Raw genomic sequence first — 23474 nt, 5'->3', positions numbered from 1 at the left:
TTTTTGTGTGGTGATGCTATTTCTACTTATAGAATAATTTGAATATTTCTTCACCATAAATATCTATGGTTTCTATTAAGCCATTGGAGGCTACAAGGTTCAGTGCCCCCCAAAATGCAAAGGTGTTTTGATATTCCTAGACGCTAATTGGGGATAAAAAGGCAGTGGAGTCATTTAAATCAAAAGGGAGCGTAGTGTAAATGTGCTCACCGAACCATAAGATACAATGAACTGTCGAGTGGACATTCTCTGTTCACTCAACACAAAAAAGGGACGTAAGGTGGAAGTAGTTGTGTAAAGAAATTCAAAGCCTGCCTACTTTTTCACCTCTGCACATCTGGCTAATCATTAGCAGTTGGATTTTCATTTTTTTTTTAAATGTTACAAAATTGTCAGATGAAGGATCCTCATTTCCGAAATATAGACTGTATGTGGTGGGAGCAATTTTCAGATTGTTGAAAGAGGTGACGTGCTTTACATTTTAAAACCAGCTGCCATCAGCTGGCTGGAGTCAAGCTCAGATCAGCCAGTTCACACTGCTGCAACTTTTAAAACGGTCTAAAACGGTTTCATCCCATCGCGAATCTTTGGTCTGAGCTGGGCTTGAAGAGCCAGGTATTGAATGAGCCCTGGGGCTACATTCTTCAAGACCGCAGTATTGACAAGCTCTGACCTTAAGGGTTCTGCTATCGGTACTAGGGCAGTCGCGGTTTGGGTTTTTTTGTTGTTGTGTTTTGTTTTGTTTTTTTTACAATTTAAACCTTATCTTGCACATTTATCTCACCAACTCCGTCAATTATCCGTCATTGTATCATAATTTTCACTATTCTCCCTGAAGACGAGAGATCTGTCTTGCTCACCCTGGCTGCCTACTGTGTGTGAGTGGAGAGCAGGGGGCAGGGCTGTTGTTCCAGTGACACACACACACACACACACACACACACACACACACACACACACCCACACCCACACACACACACACACACACACACACACACACACACGCACACAAGACAGCACACCAACTCAAGCTCATAGCCTACTTTTAGATAGATAACGATGGCGGAGAGAGCCAAACGGTCAAAAGTGTGGCTTTACATTACAAGAGTTGATGCAGACACAGCGCGTTGTCACAAGTGTGACAAATGTTTTGCGTGTAAGGGCGGCAACACTAGTAATTTGTCAAAACACCTTGCGAAAGTGCATCATATTCAGACAGAAAGATGTACAGGGTTTGACTGCCCTAGCACAGCTAGTTCATCTACGTCCAGTCCAGGTTTGTAACATTATGCTAGCAGCCAACACGTGGAGTTAATAACCATTAGCTATTTTACGACCCTCCGGCACAAGATAACGGCTTAACGGCGACAGAGAAGCCTGGCTCCAGGTCCAATATTTACCTCTTTGTTGTTGTCATGACTGCCCAGAAGTACCTGAACAGCTGAGCCCTGGCCGCACACAGGTATGTGACGTGTCAGAGGGGAATCGAGCCGTTCACATTACTCTTTGTGGCAGGTAACGGTCCACAAACCTCAGCGCACTTTAGGGAGTGTTCTTTACTTATGAAGGGACTGTTCTTTACTTGTCAGAGGAGGAGGGTGGCTGGTTGATTTTTATTTCATTTATTTATTTTATTTTGATCCCCCCGTGTTAATCACTTATTGATGCAGTTTTTGAAGTATGAATAAGTCAATAAGTAATGTATTCCATTGAAATATCATTGATGTATTATAGAAAAGTGATTTATCTTTTTATAAATGACAAAAGTCACATCTGCCTCATTTTTGCTGTGGTATCATGATACTACTCAGAACCGTGATACTTTCACCGGTATCGTACCATGGGTCCCAATTTTGGTACCATGACAACACTATTATTTTATGTATTTTACATTTCAAGTTGTAAAAAGTAAAATGTTTTATTTAAAAACTATTTTGTTGCATAATGCGAATTGAGAAAATAAAGCAATTTATGTTCTTAATACACTGGCAATAGCTCCTAAAAGTGATCAAGTGTTTTAGGATAGATTTCTGGCAGTTGTCACAATTGTTACTTATGTTTCATAATGTTGACAGTTGTGATCAATATCCCACTATAAACAACAAATAACCGAGTTCTCCTTTAACATCACGGACAAAATGATTTGTCTCTGGCTCAGCACTGCCTGTGGCACCACAGATCATACTGTAGCTGTGGCTGCTGAATAATGGATGGGCACCATTAAAAAGACCAGAGGTGTTAAGCCAGGAAGCTATGTGACATCATCGTCCTGAACAAGGCAGCTGTTCTTGCCTGGAAGCTGCTATAGTTTGCACTGTGTTGTTGTTGGAAGCCTGTTGTATTTTCACCCTCGAGGGGTTGGCCACAGCTTCAGTGCAGTGATTAATTCCTGCTAGTGCATTACATAACACTATTGTTACAGATGCAGCTGATGTACTGGTCCCACTTTATGTGCTGCATGGAACAGTAAATTCATGCTGCACTGCTGCTCTGATGTGATGCAGCTTGTCAGATGTTGTCTATAAGACACCATTAACCTCAATTGATTCTATTCTTTTTTAGTGTCCCATTGTTTAAAGATGGTTTCAGCAACAATGACTCTGGGCAGGACTGTAATCCAAAATGGTTAAATCCTAAATTAATTTTTATTAAAACATATGTTTATCTATATCTATCTAGGCTCACCATACCACATGCATATGCATGGTAGTGCACATGAAACTTGAGTTGTGCACTTAAGTCTCAGCTCAACATGCACCAGTGTAATTTAGTACAGCTGCCGGCTCTCACACACTGACTTTGAGTTTTCACAAGCGCTCGTGTCACACGTCCATTTTCTCACACAGTGAAAAAAAAAATATATAACTGATATGGTGTGGGCTTGAAAAGAGGACACTGACGGCGCAAGCACAGACAGACAGCACAGTGCAACAGCACAACCATGTAAAACAGTGTGCTCAAGCCTACTGCTGTTGCACCACGATGAAGTTACTTTTAAGTTGGATATTCAACAGACATTCACCTCAGATACAACAGCGTCTTCTTACTCAGTTTCATCTGATGTTGGCAGCAGGAAGACAGTTATCTCAGTCACCTCATACACTGACTTTGAGTTTTCACAAGCGCTCGTGTCACACGTCCATTTTCTTAACTTAAACTATAAACTTATCAGCCCTCAATTTAACTCCTGGGGGCTGACTAAGGGATCGTCAATCACGGTTTAAATTAAAAAAATAAAATAAAAAAAATAGCTTCATGCTGACTTGCCAATATTAGTGAAAATTATGATTCAAAAGTTATACTAAATTGTATTTATGTAGCATACTTATTTTCCCAACACATTCTCACTCCAACGTCATCACATATCAATGTTTGGTCGTAGACTTTCCACGTTGATATATGATATGCAAAGTAAGCTCGTTGAGTTGGTTGTTTATATTCTGGGATGCCATATTAACTTCAGCCTGTTACATGCATTGTCTGTTTTCAAAATACACTTTTGAAATACCGTTTTCACAGGAAATGTACAGTTTGCATACAGTCTCTTTCAAAATAAACACACTATATTGTGACATTCACACTGTGAATTAACATTTTTTCCCTCAATAACAAACACACATGGTTACCTTTAGCCAAAACATGCATGTGGTTCGATTTCGACAACAAAAGCACATGGTTGGGTTTAGGAAAAAAGAGCAGGGTTTGGCTTTACAATCATATGGGAAGTGAACGCCAGCCTCCTGGGCGAAAGCCCTTGGCTTTTGGACCTATCCACCACGCCCAGCTCGGATTTTTGCCCCCTATCTTTCGTTGTTGTCCCGCCATGTTTTCCCCTGAAGCCGTGTATCATGCCGACATGAAAGGACGGCTTTTTTTGTCAGTGTCTGACGCCAGAAGGCACTGCCCAAGCAAAGGTATTTGATGACTACGGAGTGAGACTGGGTGGATTTTCCTTATTAATGCGTACTTCATTTGTTTTACATAAATATTTTGCTAAAATAATGGAATTTTTCAATAACTTGCATGTAAAGTGACCCAGTGATTCAAAGTCAATATTAAAACAGGACACACCTATTCCTATACAGCTCTTTCATTTTTTCAATGATTTTTTTTATGAAAAATGAAATTTCAATAAAAAAAATCATGATTTCTCCCAGCATCACGTTTAGTTTAATTTATATATTCTTTAAAAAGCATTGAAAGGTGTTATTGTGATTAGAAGATGGTAATTGAAGAGGTCAATATTCAGTAAGTAATATTTATCTAATTACTATGAATAAATATTAACACAAAATAGAGGAAGAGAAGTTACCAAAAGAGTTCTAATATGATTTTTTTTTTAAGTTTCCATATTACGTTTGCTGAGATGCTGTTCTCATGACTTTTCCTGAATTTGATAATATTCTACTGTACATTATTATAATTTCAGTCAGATGGGTAAACACACCAATGGTGCAGTAAAAAACTTTTTTTTGGTGCAGGAAAAAAATGGTGCATGTAATTATAAAAGTGACTTGCACCAGTGCATGTACACAGAAAAAAAGTAAAACAGCCCTGTAAAGTTGTGCATTTCTGTGAAGCTTGAGACTTGATAAGGTTGGGCATGTAGTATACACCCCTGACTTAGAAGATGAATCTTTCTGGCACGAAGTTTAACTCCACCATGCTAGTGCGTCACTAACGGTCGGTAGAAGCTAAAAGAACAGCCTTTCTTTGACCCTCTCTCTTGATTTCTAAGGAACTAGTGCACGCTGTTGGCTTTTAAACCATAGATCTCATACTGGATCTGTGTGGCTGTCAGACAACCATGACAACAAAAAGCAAAGTCAAAATGAACAGCGTGTGTGTAACTGCCACCCAAGACGGCATCAAAAAGCCACCTGTCTGCATGAACAGAGAGAGGGAGTAGATGAATGCAGGGACTATGAAAAGAGAAACAATTATTCATTATGACCAGGGTCAGGAGTGTTTTTATGTTACCCTTTCAAGGTTCCGACTCCTCCGTGTTTACCTCTTTTCTGAAACAAGTGAAAAAAGGGGAGCATTGTCTGACTTTAGATTCTGCTGCCAAATAATCTGTCTTTCTCCTGAAGCAGTGCACTCACCTGGAGATTTTTTCAATAAGATCATCTGCAAGGTCTCATTCATTAAATAATAATGGTAAAGAAATGTTTTCAAACAAATCGATTCTCTGTTAAACCTTAATTTTACGGACATAAACCATAATACATACTTTCAACATATTGTACCACAGTAGCCAGAACTATAACTATAATATTATTACTTTCATTAATGTTGTTGTAAGCTACTGTCATTACCTGCATCTCTCTCTCTCTCTCTCTCTCTCTCTCTCTCTCTCTCTCTCTCTCTCTCTCTCTCTCTCTCTCTCTCTCTCTCTCTCTCTCTCTCTCTCTCTCTCTCTCTCTCTCTCTCTCTCTCTCTCTCTCTCTCTCTCTCTCTCTCTCTCTCTCTCTCTCTCTCTCTCTCTCTCTCTCTCTCTCTCTCTCTCTCTCTCTCTCTCTCTGTCTCATTGTGTCATATGGATTACTGTTAATTTATTATGCTGATCTGTTCTGTACGACATCTATTGCACGTCTGTCCGTCCTGGAAGAGGGATCCCTCCTCAGTTGCTCTTCCTGAGGTTTCTCAGGTTTTTTTTCCCCGTTAAAGGGTTTTTTTTTTTTGGGGAGTTTTTCCTTATCCGCTGTGAGGGTCTTAAGGACAGAGGGATGTCGTATGCTGTAAAGCCCTGTGAGGCAAATTGTGATTTGTGATATTGGGCTTTATAAATAAAATTGAATTGAATTGAAACCGCAAAACAGAGGCATTTTGAAAGTTATTGCACACATACTGTGCATCAACAAATAAGTGAGTCAACGGTTCAAATTTGTGACTGGAAAATCCTGATCAGAGGAACCCAGCCCCAAGCAAATGTTAAACACTGCAGTATACCCAAGTGTCATAGTCAGACAAAAATGTCATATCACATGGAAAATGGCACTGATTTTTAGGTAAGACAACGGAGACAAAAATACACCCTGTACAGGAAGAACAGGATTTCAGTGCACATTTTATTTTGTGGTGTTGTGACAATAATTGAATCCACAACTGACAGAAGCAATCAGATTTGATCTCTGAATGGAGGCATACCAGGGGATAACATAACATCAGTGGCTAAAATAATAAGGAAGTCCTGAGTATGCTAACATTAAAGTTTGAATGAAGCTTTGCCATCTCTGGTTCCAAGCTAAGCCAATCATTGCATATGTGTGCCTTGTTTTCTTGAACTAACAATACAGAAGCACTAAAACAAGCAGCCACCTTCATCAGTAATAAAAACTGTTTCAGCCTTAAGCTGAATCCCCTGAGGCTGGCACTGTTGTCTAGTTGGATGGAACACTCTCTCCCTTGGTATTCTCTGTAGTTAGCAAGAATTAGGGCTGTTCCCACATCAGAATTATGTCAGTCGAATCAGATTTGGCTGTTCAATACAAATATTCGACTATTCGTTCCTTTTTTCCATATAAAGTTTGAGAGTTTGAACAGGGTTCGACTGGACGTTAGAGGCTCATTTATATTTCCTATACGTACTCATACGTCCATGAGTCCTTTATGATGGCATACTTACAGCCAACAACAAATGAGGTGACAGTGGAGGGAGTCGTAATAATGTAACTTTAAACGGAGGCAGCAGCGGTGGTCTGCAGGGCTATCAAATACATGGACGGACAATTATTTTCACTATACTACCAATTTGTTCTGATCCATCATTTTTTAAATGTCTTTGTGTGTGCTGGAGAGTAGCATGAAAGCGGGGAACGCTCACTTTGCAGCTAAATCTAGGGACCGAAATTTGTCTCACACTGACTGAAAAAAAAAAAAAAAAAAAAATAGACTGCTTGACAAAGAATCTGAGGGGTCTCCAATTGATGCTTAGAATCTTGGACTTTCAAGGGCAGCCCTAGCAAGAATGCTCTGCTTCCAGGCAACAACTCTTCCCACCAAGGTTAAAGGGATAGTTCAGATTTTTTTTAAAGTTGGGCTGTATGAGATGAGTTACTTGTCCATCATCATTGTATTATTTACATTAAGGTAGCAGTCAGCATGCTCCCAGTTTGGAGAGAGAGGCAGGAGTACCACCATGGAAGCTAAGAAATGTACTGCTGTGAGAGGGGTTAGCAGTAAAATGTGTTCTGGCCACCTACAAAAAAAAGTCCCATCTATAAAACATCAATACAGTCTACACTGTATTGCAGGGCTATTCAATTGGGCTGCATTTTAAAACCAGGAAATGTAGATAGCTCAGACAGTTTTAACATCCTATTTAACTTCCCCATAATGACGACATCTGACGCTCATTTGAACAGGTTCCGTGTTTGGCTTTCAAATGGTGATGACTTACTAGTAAATGAATGAACCACACTGAAATCCTCATAAATAGATAGTTTAGAGCCTCAGGTTTCTAAAGATATATGACATGTCTATGTTTTATGTAGGTTGGTGGACACACACACACACACACACACACACACACACACACACACACACACACACACAAACACCTCATCTTTCCATTCAAGTCAAGGTAAAGTGTTTAGGAAAAGACACAGGATGTATTTTTTGACTGTTTCACTGCAGCCCAGATGCAGCTACAACATGTAACCAGAACTGCTTCACATGAGAAAACATTGATTTCTTTGAGATATATTGGCAGTGTCACTACACTGATCTGTACGGCCTGCCCATTTAGTACTGAACAGAGATGAAAAGCAAGTGAGATGGCTCACTTATTAAATACTTGCACACACTATATGTAGTTTACATATTATGTCATACCGGTATTTCAGAATTATATATGCTGGGCCACCCTGAGGTTATAATATTTTCACCGCTTTACCTTGCCATCAGACAGCCCTTTCCTTTGGCACTACATTTTCTCAACTGTAGAACTTGCATATCATTATGCTAAAGCAGTCTGTTCAGTCTCCCTCTGCAGAAATTCTTTTGTATACTCTGGTTCATAAAGGTATCCTTTCATCTCCACAGTGAATGGCATTTGGTCATTGCTGTCATAAATTTTCCTGGATTTGTTGTCTCTTCCGCTTCCACTTCCAAAACAGTGCTTCGTATTCTCATAGAACGGTTCGTATGACATCCTATGAAAAATGCATGCACATCAGTTCCTGTGATATCCTACGCATTTGCACCCCAAGAATGACACTACGTCCTTAACACAAAATTACATAATTAACGTAAAGTTACAGAGGTTAGGTTTAGGCAATAAAAGTTACTGTGGTTAGGTTTAGGAAATGAAACATGGTGAGGATGTACCCACCTTAAAATGACTCAACATTCACTCAAAGTTCACACAGATCTGATCACACAACCTCAAGGGTACTGTAAGTCCCATACAAAAGTCTAGCTTTTTGTGACCCATCCATCACCTCAACCTGCCTCCTTACAAGCACTCGGGACTGCTTCTTTGTTTACTACCGTCAGCATATTTGTCACATCACAGTCTTTCAAAATACGTGGAATATGTACGGGGTGCATTCATTTTCATAGTAAAACAAAAACATACAAAAGATTTGTGACAGCAGCCTGCACTGCAATTATATGCAGAAATACAGAAGTTAACAGTTATGAAAATGTAGTGCTAAAGGAAATGGCTGTCTAATGTCTAACAGCAAGGTAAAGTGGTAAAAATATTCTAAATATAGCGTCTTCTTAAACAGATAGTTTTTTTTTTTGTTTTTTTTTTGGTGGCTAAAATACATTTTGCTGGTGACCCTGTCCACAGCGGTACATTGCCTAGCTTCCATAGCAGTGCTCCTGCATCCTTCTCCAAACTGGGAGTGATGCTAATACACTGACTATGGATAAGTATCTCACACAACCCACTTCAAAAAATCCCTGTAAGATCTATCCCTGTAAGTATTTAGTAACAAAAGTCAACCATGACAAATACAGAGCCTTTTTGCCCTGTGCTGTTAGACACCCTTTACACTCATGTGTACATGCTGTGAGGATGGGAGTTGATGTATGTGGGGTGTGATGGTATTGGGCAGGTACTAGGAGCGGTGTGGCGATAGAATAATCAAACCTGAGAAAAACAGATGCAGCTCCATCTTTAGTTCAGTGACTCATGCTGGGACACGTATCATGAGGTTTCCTGAGCTCCAGCCAGCCAGACATTGCAGTCAGCCGTCCATTGAATCTGGTGGTCTCCAGTTAACCAGTTTAACAACTTGCAGCTCCATAATGCAGTCCCAATGGGGCCTGTAACCCTTACAGAAGAAAATGTAGAGCAGAGCTGCAACTGCCGATATGCAGCGATTTACATCTACTAACAAGAGAAAATGAGAACAGATGTATCATTATGTAGCATTCCATATCAAGGACTGCATTGCAGACTGGGCTGTTCATCCGAGCATTATCCATAAAGTGCTATTAATAGGTCAGTGTCCAGTCAGCGAAACGGACACAAAGGAAACTATCTTCAAACCAGTCACACACACAGCCACAGTCCTACACAGGCTCATAAATAGTTGGAAACAGTGCAGGGATCAATACACAGAATGACTCAAATTGCACAGAGCATGACAGCTACGGCTCCAAACAGCCACTAATGCCCCCAAACCACATATAGCCTCTGAGATGTAATACTCCAGCTCTGTATTGACCTAGCAGCACTGCAAAGAACAAGCCAAGGACACAGAGGCTGAATGTTAAAGTGCCTTGTCACTTTTGGCAAAAAAAAACATTCAAAGCAAAAGGGCCTGAGCCATTAACACTAGCCAAGCATCAGAGGAATGCACTGTAGCAATTAACACACAGTGTCACCTTGACAATGAATTATGGGAGAGCCTTGAAGGATGAGCACTCAGCTAGGTGTTTTAATTATCTCATTGCATCACATTTTTCCCACAGTTTGGCACAATTAGCCTGGACCCCGAATTGCCACACATATCTTTGATTTGTCCAAACTGCCAAAAACTATATGGCCAAAAAATGCTGATAAACATGGAGGAGATGGACGCAGCTAGCAGCATCAGGTTGTTGTACAGTAATGGATTTACATAAATTATTCTTGACTTGGCATATTTCTTCAGTTCGTGTGCATTAAGCTAACTGCACCTAGCAACTACCACTGCAGCTTATGTGTTGACTTCAAATGTTGTCTGCAAGACTTTCACGCCCTTCGCAACTAATGCTTCCAGCAAAACAAAAAAAAAAATAAAAACTACAGAGGGCAGTTTTTGAAGAAATTTTAGTGTGAATGCTGATGTTGAAAAGCTTATGCTGAACTGGATTGCTGCAAGTTTAACAATACCAATAAAAAGTTTACTGCGCCTAGCAACCAATACTGCAGTGTGCTTGTCAACTTAAAATGTCGGCAGGACTGATACGCCCTTCTCTACTTATGCTTCTAGCAAAATTAAACTAAACAAAACCACAGAGGGCAATTTCTGAGGAAATTTTGGTGTAAATGCTAGATATCCAAAAGCTGATGCTACACTGGATTGCTGGCTTTAAAAGTCAAATAATACCAATAATCTATGAATGATGTTAATATTTTGGGGTTTGTTTAAATATTTAGAAAGGTTAGAGAACTGTCACTGTCTGCTTTCCTCTAGAAATTTCTGGTCTCAGTTTCCATGGGAGTCAATGTGTCAGTTCCTTGGCACTCCTGTGATTTTCAGGCTCAAATGTGTAAGACTGTTTGCCTCCATGGCCACATGTTATAAAAGAGCACACATTTTCCTACACTGTGAAGCTAAAATTATGCTCGAAGAGTGAAAATCTTGAAATAGGAGCAAATTTAAGATCATTTTAAAGAGGATTTTACAGTTCCTCTGTCACCCCAAACAGACTAACATAGAATGTGTCAAGTTTGAACATCCTATTCAGTCAAATTTTCTAGAAAATAAAGAATATTTCTAAAAGTATAAAGGTATAAATACTAAGAGTAATAGAACACATGTCTGAATTGAGCCTAACATTTTGATGTCTGAACAAAGTTTCTACTTTGAAAATGAAGAACTAATTAAGAGCCAGAAAATATGACCTGGGAATAATAAGAGCTGGAAGAACATTGGTTGTGAATGCTTCAAACATTCACACCCAAACACCCCACCTTTAAACAGAAATCATCTAACATAAGTCCAGTGTCATGTTGAATGTATGAAATGAAATACAATGGCAATTCGGACTGATTATTGGGCAAATGGCTAATGGCCCTAAAGGGTTCCCACACATTTTTATTGACAAAATTTAAACCTTTTCCATTACTTTTCAAGGACCCATTATAAAACTTCCATGATCCATGAAAAGTTTCCATGACAACTTTTAGCACGAACAGAACTATATACTTTACTTTACTCCAGATGTTAATGATATTATTAAAGTAGGTGGTTCTCAGACACAGAGCAGTATCGAGCTCCCAGAGTAGGGGAGTAACAGCCTAGAGTTTTGTTGGCCCATTGGTAAATTTCTGCGAAAAAGAATGCTCCTCCTTGAAACTACCATGTTCTACTTTGTGTGAATTGGTCCACCCAGTGACAACTAATCACCCAAGGCTGCCCATGCCAATTGTTTTATCTTGAAAACATGATATATCTATAAGTGGTAGTGGAGCATAGGTATGGAAACGTGATAAATCACATGGTCACAACAGTCTTGCTCCACTTGCCTGGCACCAGTCAAACATATCAGACTCAAACATAATTCCAGCTAGCTGGTATACACAGAGGGACATGACATGGGGAAAAAATAAAGAACTGTATGTGATGGTAAACAAAATGTCAACTCATATTAGAGCAATGTTAAGTCAACAGCTACAGAAAATAAATTCTCCATTATAGGCCCGTTTCCACCGCAGGAAGTTCGGGGTAATTTTACGGGGCCGGGGCCTTTGGTGCGTGTCTCCACCGCAGGAACCACCCCCGAAGGACAGAGTTCCGGAACTTTTACAGGGGCTAAACAAGTCCCTGCCTCGGAGTAGGTACTCAGAACGGCCCCGAAAGACTCCTGGCTGGGGCTTGGGGATTACTTGGTGCTGATTGGATATATTCAAGGAGGGATGTGACAACAACACAAAGCAACAAAATAGCCGGCATTTTTAAAACTCAGCAGACGAGGGTTAGCTCGTTCATATAGCTTCCGCCACCATGTAAAAAAAACTCACTAAATGGCCCGTGAAAAAAATATTTTTTCCAGCGGATATCTTAGTTACAACATGAATGAGCTAGCAAAGCAGTTTTGTGTTGATATGTGTGGTATTTATTCAGTTTTGGGAAATCACGATGTCTAGAAAGCATCAGCTGACAGGGACAGCTAAAAGCAGCAACAGCAAAGCCAACATCAGGTCGTCATCTGTTAAAAGCCTCCCGTTGTCGGATACGACATGAAACTACTCCAGTTAGCTCAATCATGTTGTAACTAAGACATCCGCTGGAAAAAATATTTTCACAGGCCATTTAGTGAGTTATTACAGACACCGGTCAAAATGGTCGTGCAACGATTAAGTCACATCCAGAGCCCCTAACTTTACAGGAACCTTCCTCCTACTCCGCTCTCTCAGTGGAGACATGGCGGTTGAGAGGGCCGAGCGAGAGGACGTTCCTGTAGTAGTTCCTGCCCCCCATATAGTACCAGGAACTTCTTCAGTGGAAACGGGCCTTATGTCACATTACGTGGAAGGTGGAAGGATTACCGTAACATTTTCATTATACACAACAAAATTCCATGACTCTCCACCAACTTTCAAATATTTTACAAATGCCTTGACTTTTCTAGGCATGGAAAATATGACTGTGGAATTCCATGACTTTTCTAGCTTTTCCATGACCATGGGAACCCTGGCTTTAAATACTGCAGTATCCTGAGAGACTCAGCCACAGTTACTAGTGAAATAATCAGCACATTCAAAGCACTCACTGCCCAAAGAAAGCTTCAGCCCCCCAAACAAACAGGCAGTTTAATAGTTTAAAAATCTTTGACTTTTGTCAAACGGAAAACTACAAAGTACCACTGATACCATCCTGCAGTTTAGTATTACACTTAAAGATGGAAGGATTAAAAGAAAGAGTAGTCAAAATTGATGCAGCTTAAGTGAAAGTAACCTAATTCTTTGTCTATATTATTGGTCGAGCAAAAACACTGAATCCTACAGTTCCCATAATGCAACTTTATAGTGTCTTGATAATCCCGCTCTGCCTGGTAAACACCCAGGTCTTTCAAATTTAATGCCCATAGTTCGTAACACAAGCGTGCTCTTAAAAATGTGTTGTTCCCAAGCCCAAAATGAAATAATCCTGATGACATCACCAGGTTTTTTTTTCTGATTTTACAAAGCCCCTCCAGAACCACAGAAGATTGATACAGATGTCTTCACAGGCTGAGTGGTACTAACCACGACAAGTGAATAGATTAGTGTGTGCAAAATTGAAATCAAAACACATACACAACTGTGCTAAACCTCCTTTTCTCTATCTTAGACAGGGAGGGAAGAAAAGCAAGAGGAAACAACAGTCCTGTTTTATTGGACTCTTTGTTCTTTTAGCTTTTCCTCTGTAGCAATGAGCACCGCTACCAGGTAAGCAATCCTCTGGAACCCCTCCACACACGCATACACACACACACACACACACACACACACACACACACACATACACAGATATATATATATATCCTGTCCGACAGAGATGGAGAGACATTTTGGTTTGTCTGCTGTGCAGTTTAGGGTGCATCAAGAGGTTTTTGAAGGTCACTCTTAACATTGTCTTTTTTTAGAATAAAGCTGCCATTGCCAATATTCTGTCACAATTTTCAGTCTTTAAACTGTTCTACTAGTACAAATATTTCTAAAAATAAAAAGCTCTCTGACACAAATGCATTCTTGTCAGGACGGCTAAGCTTCTGAAACAGCAGTTAGACCATTAGAGTCAAATTAAGCTAAAGGATTCCACTACAACCAGTGTAACAGTGTTGTAGTGTGCAGTCAGTTTGCATCACGGCCATTAAACATCAGAGGGTGTCACTCAATACAGCACAATTGAATTCAAAATCAGTACAAGCCTGATATAATAGTTAAATCTTACATTGCTGTAACAATGCAACCTTTTCACGCAAATATGCACACCAACACCATGTCTCAGTCGTTGGCAGGTGCAGCTTCTGAGTGGACTGCCAAACAGACAGCCTTACAGGGCTACAACACAGTGAAGGAAGCCAGACAGTAACAGGCACCAGCCATGCTAGCACAGCTAGCAGGTTGCATGCACACAATACCTGCCTGCAATGCGTGACACGACATGAATCAATCACACATTCTCATCATGACGGCAGACACATCTCCCAACACACACACACAGTAACAAGAATCCAAGCAAGGGCACACTCGTCCAAATCCATTGTATCTGGGTTTGGCATGGAAACACAGACAGATTGATGAAAAGATGGAGGGATGGATGGATGGGTGGATGGATGAAAGGAGGGAAGGATGCAGAGATAGATAGCTCACCGGTTTGCCTTCTTCCTTTCTCTCCACCTCTTTCAGCACATTATCCAGGCTAAGTGTGCGTGTGTGTATGTGTGTATGTGTGTGTATGTGTATGTGTGTATGTGTGGTGAGCCGGCAAGGATGCACACTGCTACATCCCCTCCTCTTCCTCTCTCTGACGATCCCTCCCTCTTTCTCTCTCCTCCCTGAGATTTATTTGATTATTTCCTCCCTCTCTCTCTCTCACTCGCTCGCTCACCCTTTCTTCCTCTCTCTCTCTCTCTCTCTCTCTCTCTCTCTCTCTCTCTCTCTTTCTCTCTCCTCTGACAGCTGATACAGTCTTGCTTTTCTCAAGGCTGTTTAATTCTCTCTCTGTCTGTTTCTCCCTTCCTCCTCTAAGACTAGTTATCCTCGATGAAGTCGTATCACTGTTTTTTGGGGTTTTTTTGGCGTGGCAGGCAGAGCCAAAAATAGAAGAGTAAAAAAAATGGAGTGTCTGCCTTGTATATTAAGAGCTGATATCTGCACAGTACAATGCTCCCCCCCCCTCCCTCTCTCTCCCTGTCTTTCACACTGTGTCCCTCGCCCGCCTCTGTGTCTTGTGTGATGCAGCAGCACTGTAGGCTCCTCCCTAGAGAGACAGTGGTGCCACACAGCTGAGAGAAAGAGAGGGGGATGCTGGGAAAAAAAGTGATGCAGAGGGAGGGGGAAGAGGAGGGTGGGGCAGTGGGTGGATGGGCGGTGCTTGTCGGTGATGGTGGTAGGGGGGGGCTGGGGGTTCTGCCGGAGAATCCGGTGCAAGGCAGGGCAGCCTGCACTGAGTGCATCATCCAGGATTTCAAAACCTCCTCCTACCCTCTATCGTTCTCTCTTTACACAGAGGGGGGTCTGTCCACTCCTTTCTCACACACACACACACACACACACACTTCAAGGCTGAAAAAAGAGAAGCCAGAAGCAAGCTGCTTTCAAGGGGAGACTTGTCTATTGTTGTCAGCTCTACCTTTTGATCAGGCCTTAAAGGAACTCTGTCAGTTTAAAGCATAGATTTGACATCAATAAAAAAATAAAAAAAATCTGTATTTTCTTTTGGTGGCATAAATTTATCATAAACAAATTGGAACGTCAACATGGCCTGAATAGTGTCCTGGCACCATAACCTATTGTGTTAGTAAAGATTATTTTAGTTATTCTATCTTTGCAGGCAGCTTTGAATGGCTTGGGATGCTGAAAACTCACAAAAATTGGCACGCAAGTCAGAGGTGGTGAAAATTGGAAAGTTCTCCTGCAACTGGGCTTAGGTGTGGTCAGTGGGCTCCGTAGTGTCCCCAAACACAGGCCAGAGTTGGGATAAAGTTGCTTTGAAAGTTTTGGTGAGAAATGAATTAATTTTTTTGAAAGAGAGTTTAACTAACAGGATGTCAACCATCTTGATTTTCTTTTTTTTTTTTTTTGCATTTATATTAACTTTCTAAACACATGTGTCAAGGCCCTCATAATGCACAAAAACTCACAAAACTTTACAGCCATCTTTGAACCAATAAACATTTTTGATTTGATATTGCTATTGGGCTTGGTCATGGCACACTGGCTTTGTGGCTCCCCCTAATTACTTTGAGCCTTCACATGCATTTTTGACACCCTTGGTATACTTGATAATTCACAAACTATGGCAGACACATCAAAACCTGTGAGCGTTGCAAAAATAGTCAGCATTTGGATTCATGCATGTTTAGCAGGCTCTGTAGTGCCTCCTAATGCGTGGCAGGCCTTAGGTGAGATAAAGTTACTTTGATATTAACTAAGTTTGGTGAACACATTGCTTTCATAATTTCAGTCAAATTTCTCATTGTCTTCCATTAACAGGAAATAGGGCCATTTTGAATTTTGTGAATTTTTCCTGTATTTTACGAAACTTTCTCAAACCCCTCCAAGAGGGTTTATCAGATCCATCCCAAATTTGGCCAGTGAAATCTTACACCCTTAGCAATGCCAAATAGCAAAGATTTTGAGTTGTCATGGAACAATGTCATCATGACAGGCTAGACATTTTGCACATTTCGTCATAAAACAGGAAGCTGTTGTAACTCACGTTTACATTTCCAATCTCTTAAGCCCCAAATTGTACATTTAATATGAGGGTCCTAGTGAGGCTAAAGGCCCAGACACACCAAACTGACATCAAAAAACTTGTGGCGATGAAAGCCGAATATTGCATTGCCTCACGTCGCCTGTGTCTTTGCCAAAAAGTTGCACATGAAAACACTGCAAAGACTACAGCTGAGGGCCTATTAGCACGTACATTCTGTGTATGCATGAGAGTAAGTAACTCTCATGGCAGCAGACAGCGGTAGTCTTTAACCATCATTCAAAAAGGGAAAGCAGATGACCGTCATAATGCTAGTTAGCCAGTTAGCACATCAACAACACAATCCAATGTTGAAAGACCAGAGCAGATTAACTGTGCACCAGTGAACAATAACACAAACCATCAGGGAAAGAGCTAAATGGCTAAAGAAAACAATCTTACCTCATGTAACAAGTCAGTTTTGGTCTCACTCCCTCGACTTAGCCCTTTATTTACTTTCCTTATTTCCAATTATTTTTTCGTGTACTAAGGTGAATTATGAATCACAGTGATTTAATTTACCAACAGGCTCTGCCAACTCTGACAAGGACTCAACATGCGGAATTGGCTGGAGAAAAAAAGCCCACAAGAGCCAACGAGGGCTGACAAGGGCCAAAGGTGCGGAACATACAAAGTGCAAAAGACACTCACCTACGGCCCAACACTGGCCTCAAGGAAACATGAAAACCAGCATCCTCTGCCAAGTCTTCTTCTTGTAAGTGTCCAGTCACTGGATAATAAACTGGACAAACTCAGAGGCAGGATGGCTTTTCGACAGGACATAAAGAACTGAAAAATTATGTGTTTTGTTTTTTATGTTTGTTTTTTTAACAGAGACTTGGCATGACCTCACAATCCCGGACTTGGCCATTGTTCCAGAAGGGCTCTCAATTCACCACCAGGGCTGTTCTCTTAATCTAGAGAACCTTATGATCGGACACCGCCTTATCTCCTGAGCGGGTTTATATCAGTCTCACAGCAGTGTACATTAGGGTTGGGTCGGTATGAGAAAAAAAAAACGGTCAGGTTTTTGTAAAAAAAAAACCGCATCAAGTCGGTAATACCGGATTTTCACCACTTGGGGGCGCAGTTGACTCATTTAAAATAAAAAACGACCTTAGGACAACAGAGTGACAGTAACACGTTGTTTCTTTTATTCCTTACGAATAAATTTTGCAGCTTACTCAATCAGTGCAAACAAGGGTTGCCTCCTTCGTCTGGCTCAAAGCCAAAGTGTTGCCATAGTGGCGCATTCTTTGATTTCGTCGAGACTAAACTGTCCGCCATTATCGACTCCCCGTCACTATTAAACAAACTCCAGGCTACAGTAGAGGCGCCTGCGCACTCGCACCTCCTAGCTCAGTCCCCGCCCCACCCCCCTCTCTCTCCTGCTTGCTGTGCGCTTGGTGAAGAGGCAGACACAGGTGCTCACAGACTCGGGCGTACTATAAGCAGAGCGGACTCCGTGTAAAAATGTCCGTGAAAAATCCCTGCAATGTGAAAAATACATGCCGAACAGTCTTTTGTGTGACACTGGTGGGCGGAGCGGAGTCCGCGCGGTCGTGGTTTGCGCGCACAGGGCACTCCGCAGTGTCCGCTCCGCTTACGTTCTGCCCTAGTATGCGGTCCGGTCGGTCTCAAAAAATAAAACCCGGTCCAAGACGGAGTACCGGACCGAATTGGTATTACAGAGAACCAACCCAACCCTAGTGTACATTAATTTGCAATATTGTCTACACAAATTGAAATTATTTTATTTATATAAAAGTTGATGGTTATCATACCGTGTATATTTGCTTATCTATGATATTAAAAAAAATGCAACTGGACTGAGAATCTCCCCTTTAAGTTACTTTTAAATGGGAGACTTTTAAACATACTTCCATTAACAAAATGATTTCAAGTTTCAATTATAGTAATAAACATTTGTTCAACCAAAAAAATAACCCTTCAATTTTCATTCCTTTAAGGGTCATTCTGATTGATATTAATAAAAATTCTGTAATACCATGATACCGCAATATTTTCTGAGATGTTTATCATACATTGTCTGGTCTCTACTTGGTATACAGCAACATAATGTGTAATTAGTGCGTGTTCTTTAGCACCACATAGTGGACACAGGAAGTGATCAAGTCCTTCAAACAATGTCCGGTATTCATGAAATTAAGGGTCGAGTCAAACAACTTCCAGTAACACCACTACAGCTACCAACCAAATACTGTTCAGCTCCATTATAATGGGATGGTAGCAGTTCTTAGTGGAGGACAATTCAATATCACACCTATGAAAAGCCAAACAGTCTACATGGCAAGATACCGCAAATGGAAAAAAGGAAATGATGTTAATGTTTTGGTTTTTTGTGATTTGGGTGAACTGAGCCTTTAATGTTTCAATAACTCCACAAAGCATTAGCTACTGCATATTTTATCAGAACAAATCAGCACAGAGTTAGCCTTGAAAAACACAGACACACAGTGTGTCTCTTCCTCCTCCACTCATTCTTTTTTCTCCTCTTGTCCTCTCTGAAAACAGCCCTATCTTTCCCTCCCCATGTTCACCATCAGCAAGCAAATGAGGTTTCAATTGGAAAAAACACAGCAGGGAGCCACAGTAATTACTGCTACATGTACAATATTATATATCATCCACAACACACAACAAGCAAATCTTGCACAACACATAGACACTAACTTGGTGTGTGTGTGTGTGTGTGTGTGTGTGTGTGTGTGTGTGTGTGCGAGAGACAGAGACAGAGACAGAGAGAGGGAGGGAGACAGATAGACAGACAGACAGACAAACTGTACATGTGTGTCCTTCCTTACCTACCTACAGAATGACACTCTGCTCCTCACAGTAAACCAGTAAACTGTCCCATCCATCACCCACACACACAAACATGCACACAGGCACACACAGGATTGCAGTCCACAAGCTGCTGAAACATGCTGTCACAGCAGATAGATGGGGAGGGAGCGCAGCAAACAACATGGGAGTACATGAGAGAGAGACAGGGCAGAGCAGTGACTCCTACAGTGACTCCTAAAATTTACACAACAATAACTGAACTGATATTAAAGTTAAACAATAACCTTTGGGCTTTGTAACACAGAGCCTGTCATGTATTAACAGCACAAAAAGAAAAAAGCTTCTGTGGTGGAAATGGGCTGTATGTGTATTAGGCCTGTGATGGACTGCATGCTACCAGTCCAGTGTCCATTGTGCTGGGATGGATGAATAGTTTTACAAGCTAGAGGGACAAACTAAGTATTAACCAAAAACATTTGTAAAAATGAATGTTTCAGCTTTAGCCCCTGGCCAGGGGGTTTAGAAATCTGAAATATAGTCATTGTTTGGAGGACAAAAAATAACTTGTCAGTCTAGATTTGAACAACCACTGCTAACTTTCTTCAGAGCTTGCCCTCCATTTTACCAGTTGGAAAATTGCAAGTTCTCAGTTTGATTGACTGCTTGACTGGAATACATTTCTAGCTGCAAAACTGTTTGATCTAACTGTAACTCTGGTGTTAACTCTGAACCATGGCTGACTCAGGGTTGGAACCACAGAAACAGAATGAGAGTAGAATGGACATTCCTGTTCATGTCAACATAGCAGGATGGTCAAAGTGGTGGCCATTTTTATGTGTACCAGTGTTACCATTGCAACTGTTGTAGCGCGCTAAATTCATTGATGTATAAGGAGAATTGGATACAGCCTTGGAGGCAGGGCCCCATTCATTCACATAAAAGTTCCTCAGTGGTGCATGAAGCCAAAAAAGCCTTATTTCCCCTGTATGAAATTACCTGGATTTTCTGCATCATTGAGCCCAAAGAGCAAGCGCAATAGAGACTTACAGCAACCAAGCAGATAACTTCCAGTTTAGCCATCTGCTAACTTGAATAAAAAAATACAGCAAGTCGAGAAAACCTGAAGTGAGGTTTCACAGTAACAACCAAATGAGCAACGGAGTGGTGCAAAAAAAGGTGCTGCTTAAAAGGAAATGAGGATTCTTAGATTTAAATTACAGCGTTCCCTAAGAAAGTAACCCCATAGCATACTTTTGGGTAATATCCACCATGGCCTCAGCTAGGAGATGTGTTCGAGCAGACACTTCACCTTTGTACCTATCCAATTAGCATGCATAAACAACATAAACATACATTAACTTAATAAACACCAAAGGAAAAAATATTCTTACACCTATTCTCTTTATTAAACAAATAAAAAAAACAACCAATTCAAGTCTCTCTCTCTCTCTCTCTCTCTCTCTCTCTCTCTCTCTCTCTCTCTCTAAGACTAACCTTAGCTTATGGCTCTGTAAACTAATTGTAAAACACACTTCAAACTCGACAGAAACAAAATAAAACTCACCTAAACCATCTTTGTTAGTCTTTTTAGTCATGTATTTATTAAGTCCACTGTTCCAACAATCACCATCTCTGTTTTGGTCAAAATAAACCCTTAATTCAGAGAGTAAGATGAGCAACTATGGTGATCTGCACGCTGTTTATCTCTGCATTCTCTCTACCTCTCAGTTGTCCACTGAGCAGCAGCTCTCGCTCCTTCTTTGGAGGCAGCTACAGTAACAACAACAACAAGGAAATAACAGTTATAGTGTTATTTTTAAAGTAACTTTTTTTATTTGAAAACATAATTGTAACTGATTACTTGAATTGCAAAGCCAATGTGTGACGTTATTCATTACTGTGCAAAGACGTCAATACCTTTAAAGGAATACTTTGCAGATTTCCAACCAGCTTTGTACTGTACCAATGTAGGTTGAATGTGTAAATGAACTTTGGTAAACCTCCCTCCAGCTTACCAGCGCCCAGATCTCCCTGCTCACTTGCTCTCAGGCTGTTGCTCGAACTACAGATCGTACTTTCTCATTTTCGTATGCCTGCCCTCACCACAGACACAAAGAGTACAGAAGAAGATTGACTTAAATCAAACACAAAACCAGGTACAGTAGTGCTGATCAAATGAACCAAGATTCTGTTACTGTACTGCCTATTTCTTGCCTAAAATGATTTAAGAAACATATTTTACACACACATTTCTTCTGTTTTCTCTGGTCATTTATCATCGATTTAAAAAAAAATTCACATCTACTGCACAGACAGCCCAGATTTGTGAAAAGACCATTTTTCCAGCAGTGAAATACTTCCTTAAAAGGCAGCAGTAAGAATTCTTAAACTAGTGAGTATGACACACTTTCCGACCCCACAGATGACCCCACTGAACAACCACCATTTCCTATAGAGCTAGTCAAATGACCACGGCAAACAGCTCAATGCCCTTTCTAGTCATTCTATTTCTATGGTTGGTACTGAGACGATAGGATTTACATTTAAGTCTTGAAGAGCTGCAGAGAGTCTGACATCCATCAGATGAGTCCAGAGAGATCCAAAGAACTCTCACCCACCTCTATTTTGTACCTACACCAAAGCCAGGTGCCAGGTTCTTAACCTAGTTTAACAGTGCTGGTTACACAGCACGGGATCCCACTGTCACTGGGAGTCAAAGAGGGAGATAAAGAGTGAAAGGAGAGCTGATTTACTCACTGTCCTCTCCAGGGCAGGGCATGCCAGGCCTCTCCGGGATACTGGGGAACACTGCAAGAGACAGAAAATGTCACCAAGCAGAGGTGTGAGAAAAATATGCACAGGTCTTGAAAATGAAAACCCCAACCCTCACCTATATGCAATCCAGATGCTACCTGAATAAATGTTGCATTAAGTTTGTGTGCCTTGTCATTTCTTAAACATTACAATGCTTGCAAAGGTATGTATCTTTCTGTGGTGTTTAAAGCCTCCTAAAGTTGTCCATTATGGCAAACAGGTAAATAATTATTCTGATATATTAATAATTCTAAAATGAAATTAAAAGCAGGAGCTAGCTCACCATGCAGCAGTAATCCAGACTTCTTGGTTCGACTGTAAATACGAAATGCCTCCTCTAGCTCCATCTGAGACGAGATAGTACAAGGGTCCCCTACACACACGTACGCATGCACACACACACACACACACACACACACACACACACACACACACACAAATTCATGAAAAGGTTCTGTCTGGCTAAATGTTTTCAGCCCTTCATGAAACCAAAAGATGTTTAGACCCAATGTTTAGACAGTTTTTGATCTGTCATGTCTTGTACACAGAGTGTGTACCAGCAACAGCATGCACAACATCATGTATTACAAATACAATTATAGCTGCTGCGCAGCATTGGTCGGGGCCGGGCAATTTTAGGCAAAATTAGGCAATTCTGAGCAACAAGCAGAGTGTAGGAAGATGAAAAAAAGGTGGCATTCTAAGCATAAGAGACTATGCTCTATCTCACTGAGCTAATTAGCAAGAGACAACTCTGCGGAATATATGTTTAAAACTTCTTTTACCTCATTATAGGAATTCTACAGCTGCAATGATTAGTCAATAAATCAATAAGTCGAACACATAATTAATCCACAACTATTTCATGATAGATTGATTGTTTCAGGCATCAGTATTGGAGTTACCTTCGCAGATTTGAGGATATCCTCCTCAAATCTTGCTTTATCTTGGTTTTGGACCTTTAGTCAGACAAAGTGAGATGTTTGTGGATGCCAGATTGGAATTGGGGAAAGGTAATATGAATTTTACATCATTTTATAGACAAACATTTAATATAGAAAATAAATCCCATACTGATGTTTCTTTTTTATAAATATGTTTGTTATTCTGTTCCCTGTAGCTTCAATAACATTGTTAAACACTGATGTCTGACCCCGCACTAAACCAGTAGCTCAATGGTCCCTTTCTTAAGAAGTCATAATCTATTTCATCATAAAACAG

General features: G+C 40.7%; 1 protein-coding gene across 3 annotated transcripts in view; it reads right to left on the bottom strand.

The window, feature by feature from the left end:
* prkcz (protein kinase C, zeta) overlaps nucleotides 1-23474 on the bottom strand; it is a 239706-nt gene that overhangs the window by 200661 nt on the left and 15571 nt on the right. For 2 of the 3 annotated variants that reach the window (XM_033630197.2, XM_033630198.2), the window contains exons 3-4: nucleotides 22537-22626; nucleotides 22197-22247 (exon numbers count right to left, since the gene is read on the bottom strand). In XM_033630197.2, coding sequence (XP_033486088.1) covers nucleotides 22197-22247; nucleotides 22537-22626 — 141 coding nt within the window. Of the gene's footprint in view, nucleotides 1-14524; nucleotides 15056-22196; nucleotides 22248-22536; nucleotides 22627-23474 lie in introns of those variants that run through there. The other variant, XM_078170316.1, reaches the window with a different exon arrangement.

Source organism: Epinephelus lanceolatus, chromosome 8 (assembly GCF_041903045.1).
Source record: "Epinephelus lanceolatus isolate andai-2023 chromosome 8, ASM4190304v1, whole genome shotgun sequence".
NCBI lineage: Eukaryota > Metazoa > Chordata > Actinopteri > Perciformes > Serranidae > Epinephelus > Epinephelus lanceolatus.
The sequence above is the reverse complement of the archived record's forward strand: the minus strand, read 5'-3'. Positions and strand labels throughout refer to the sequence as shown.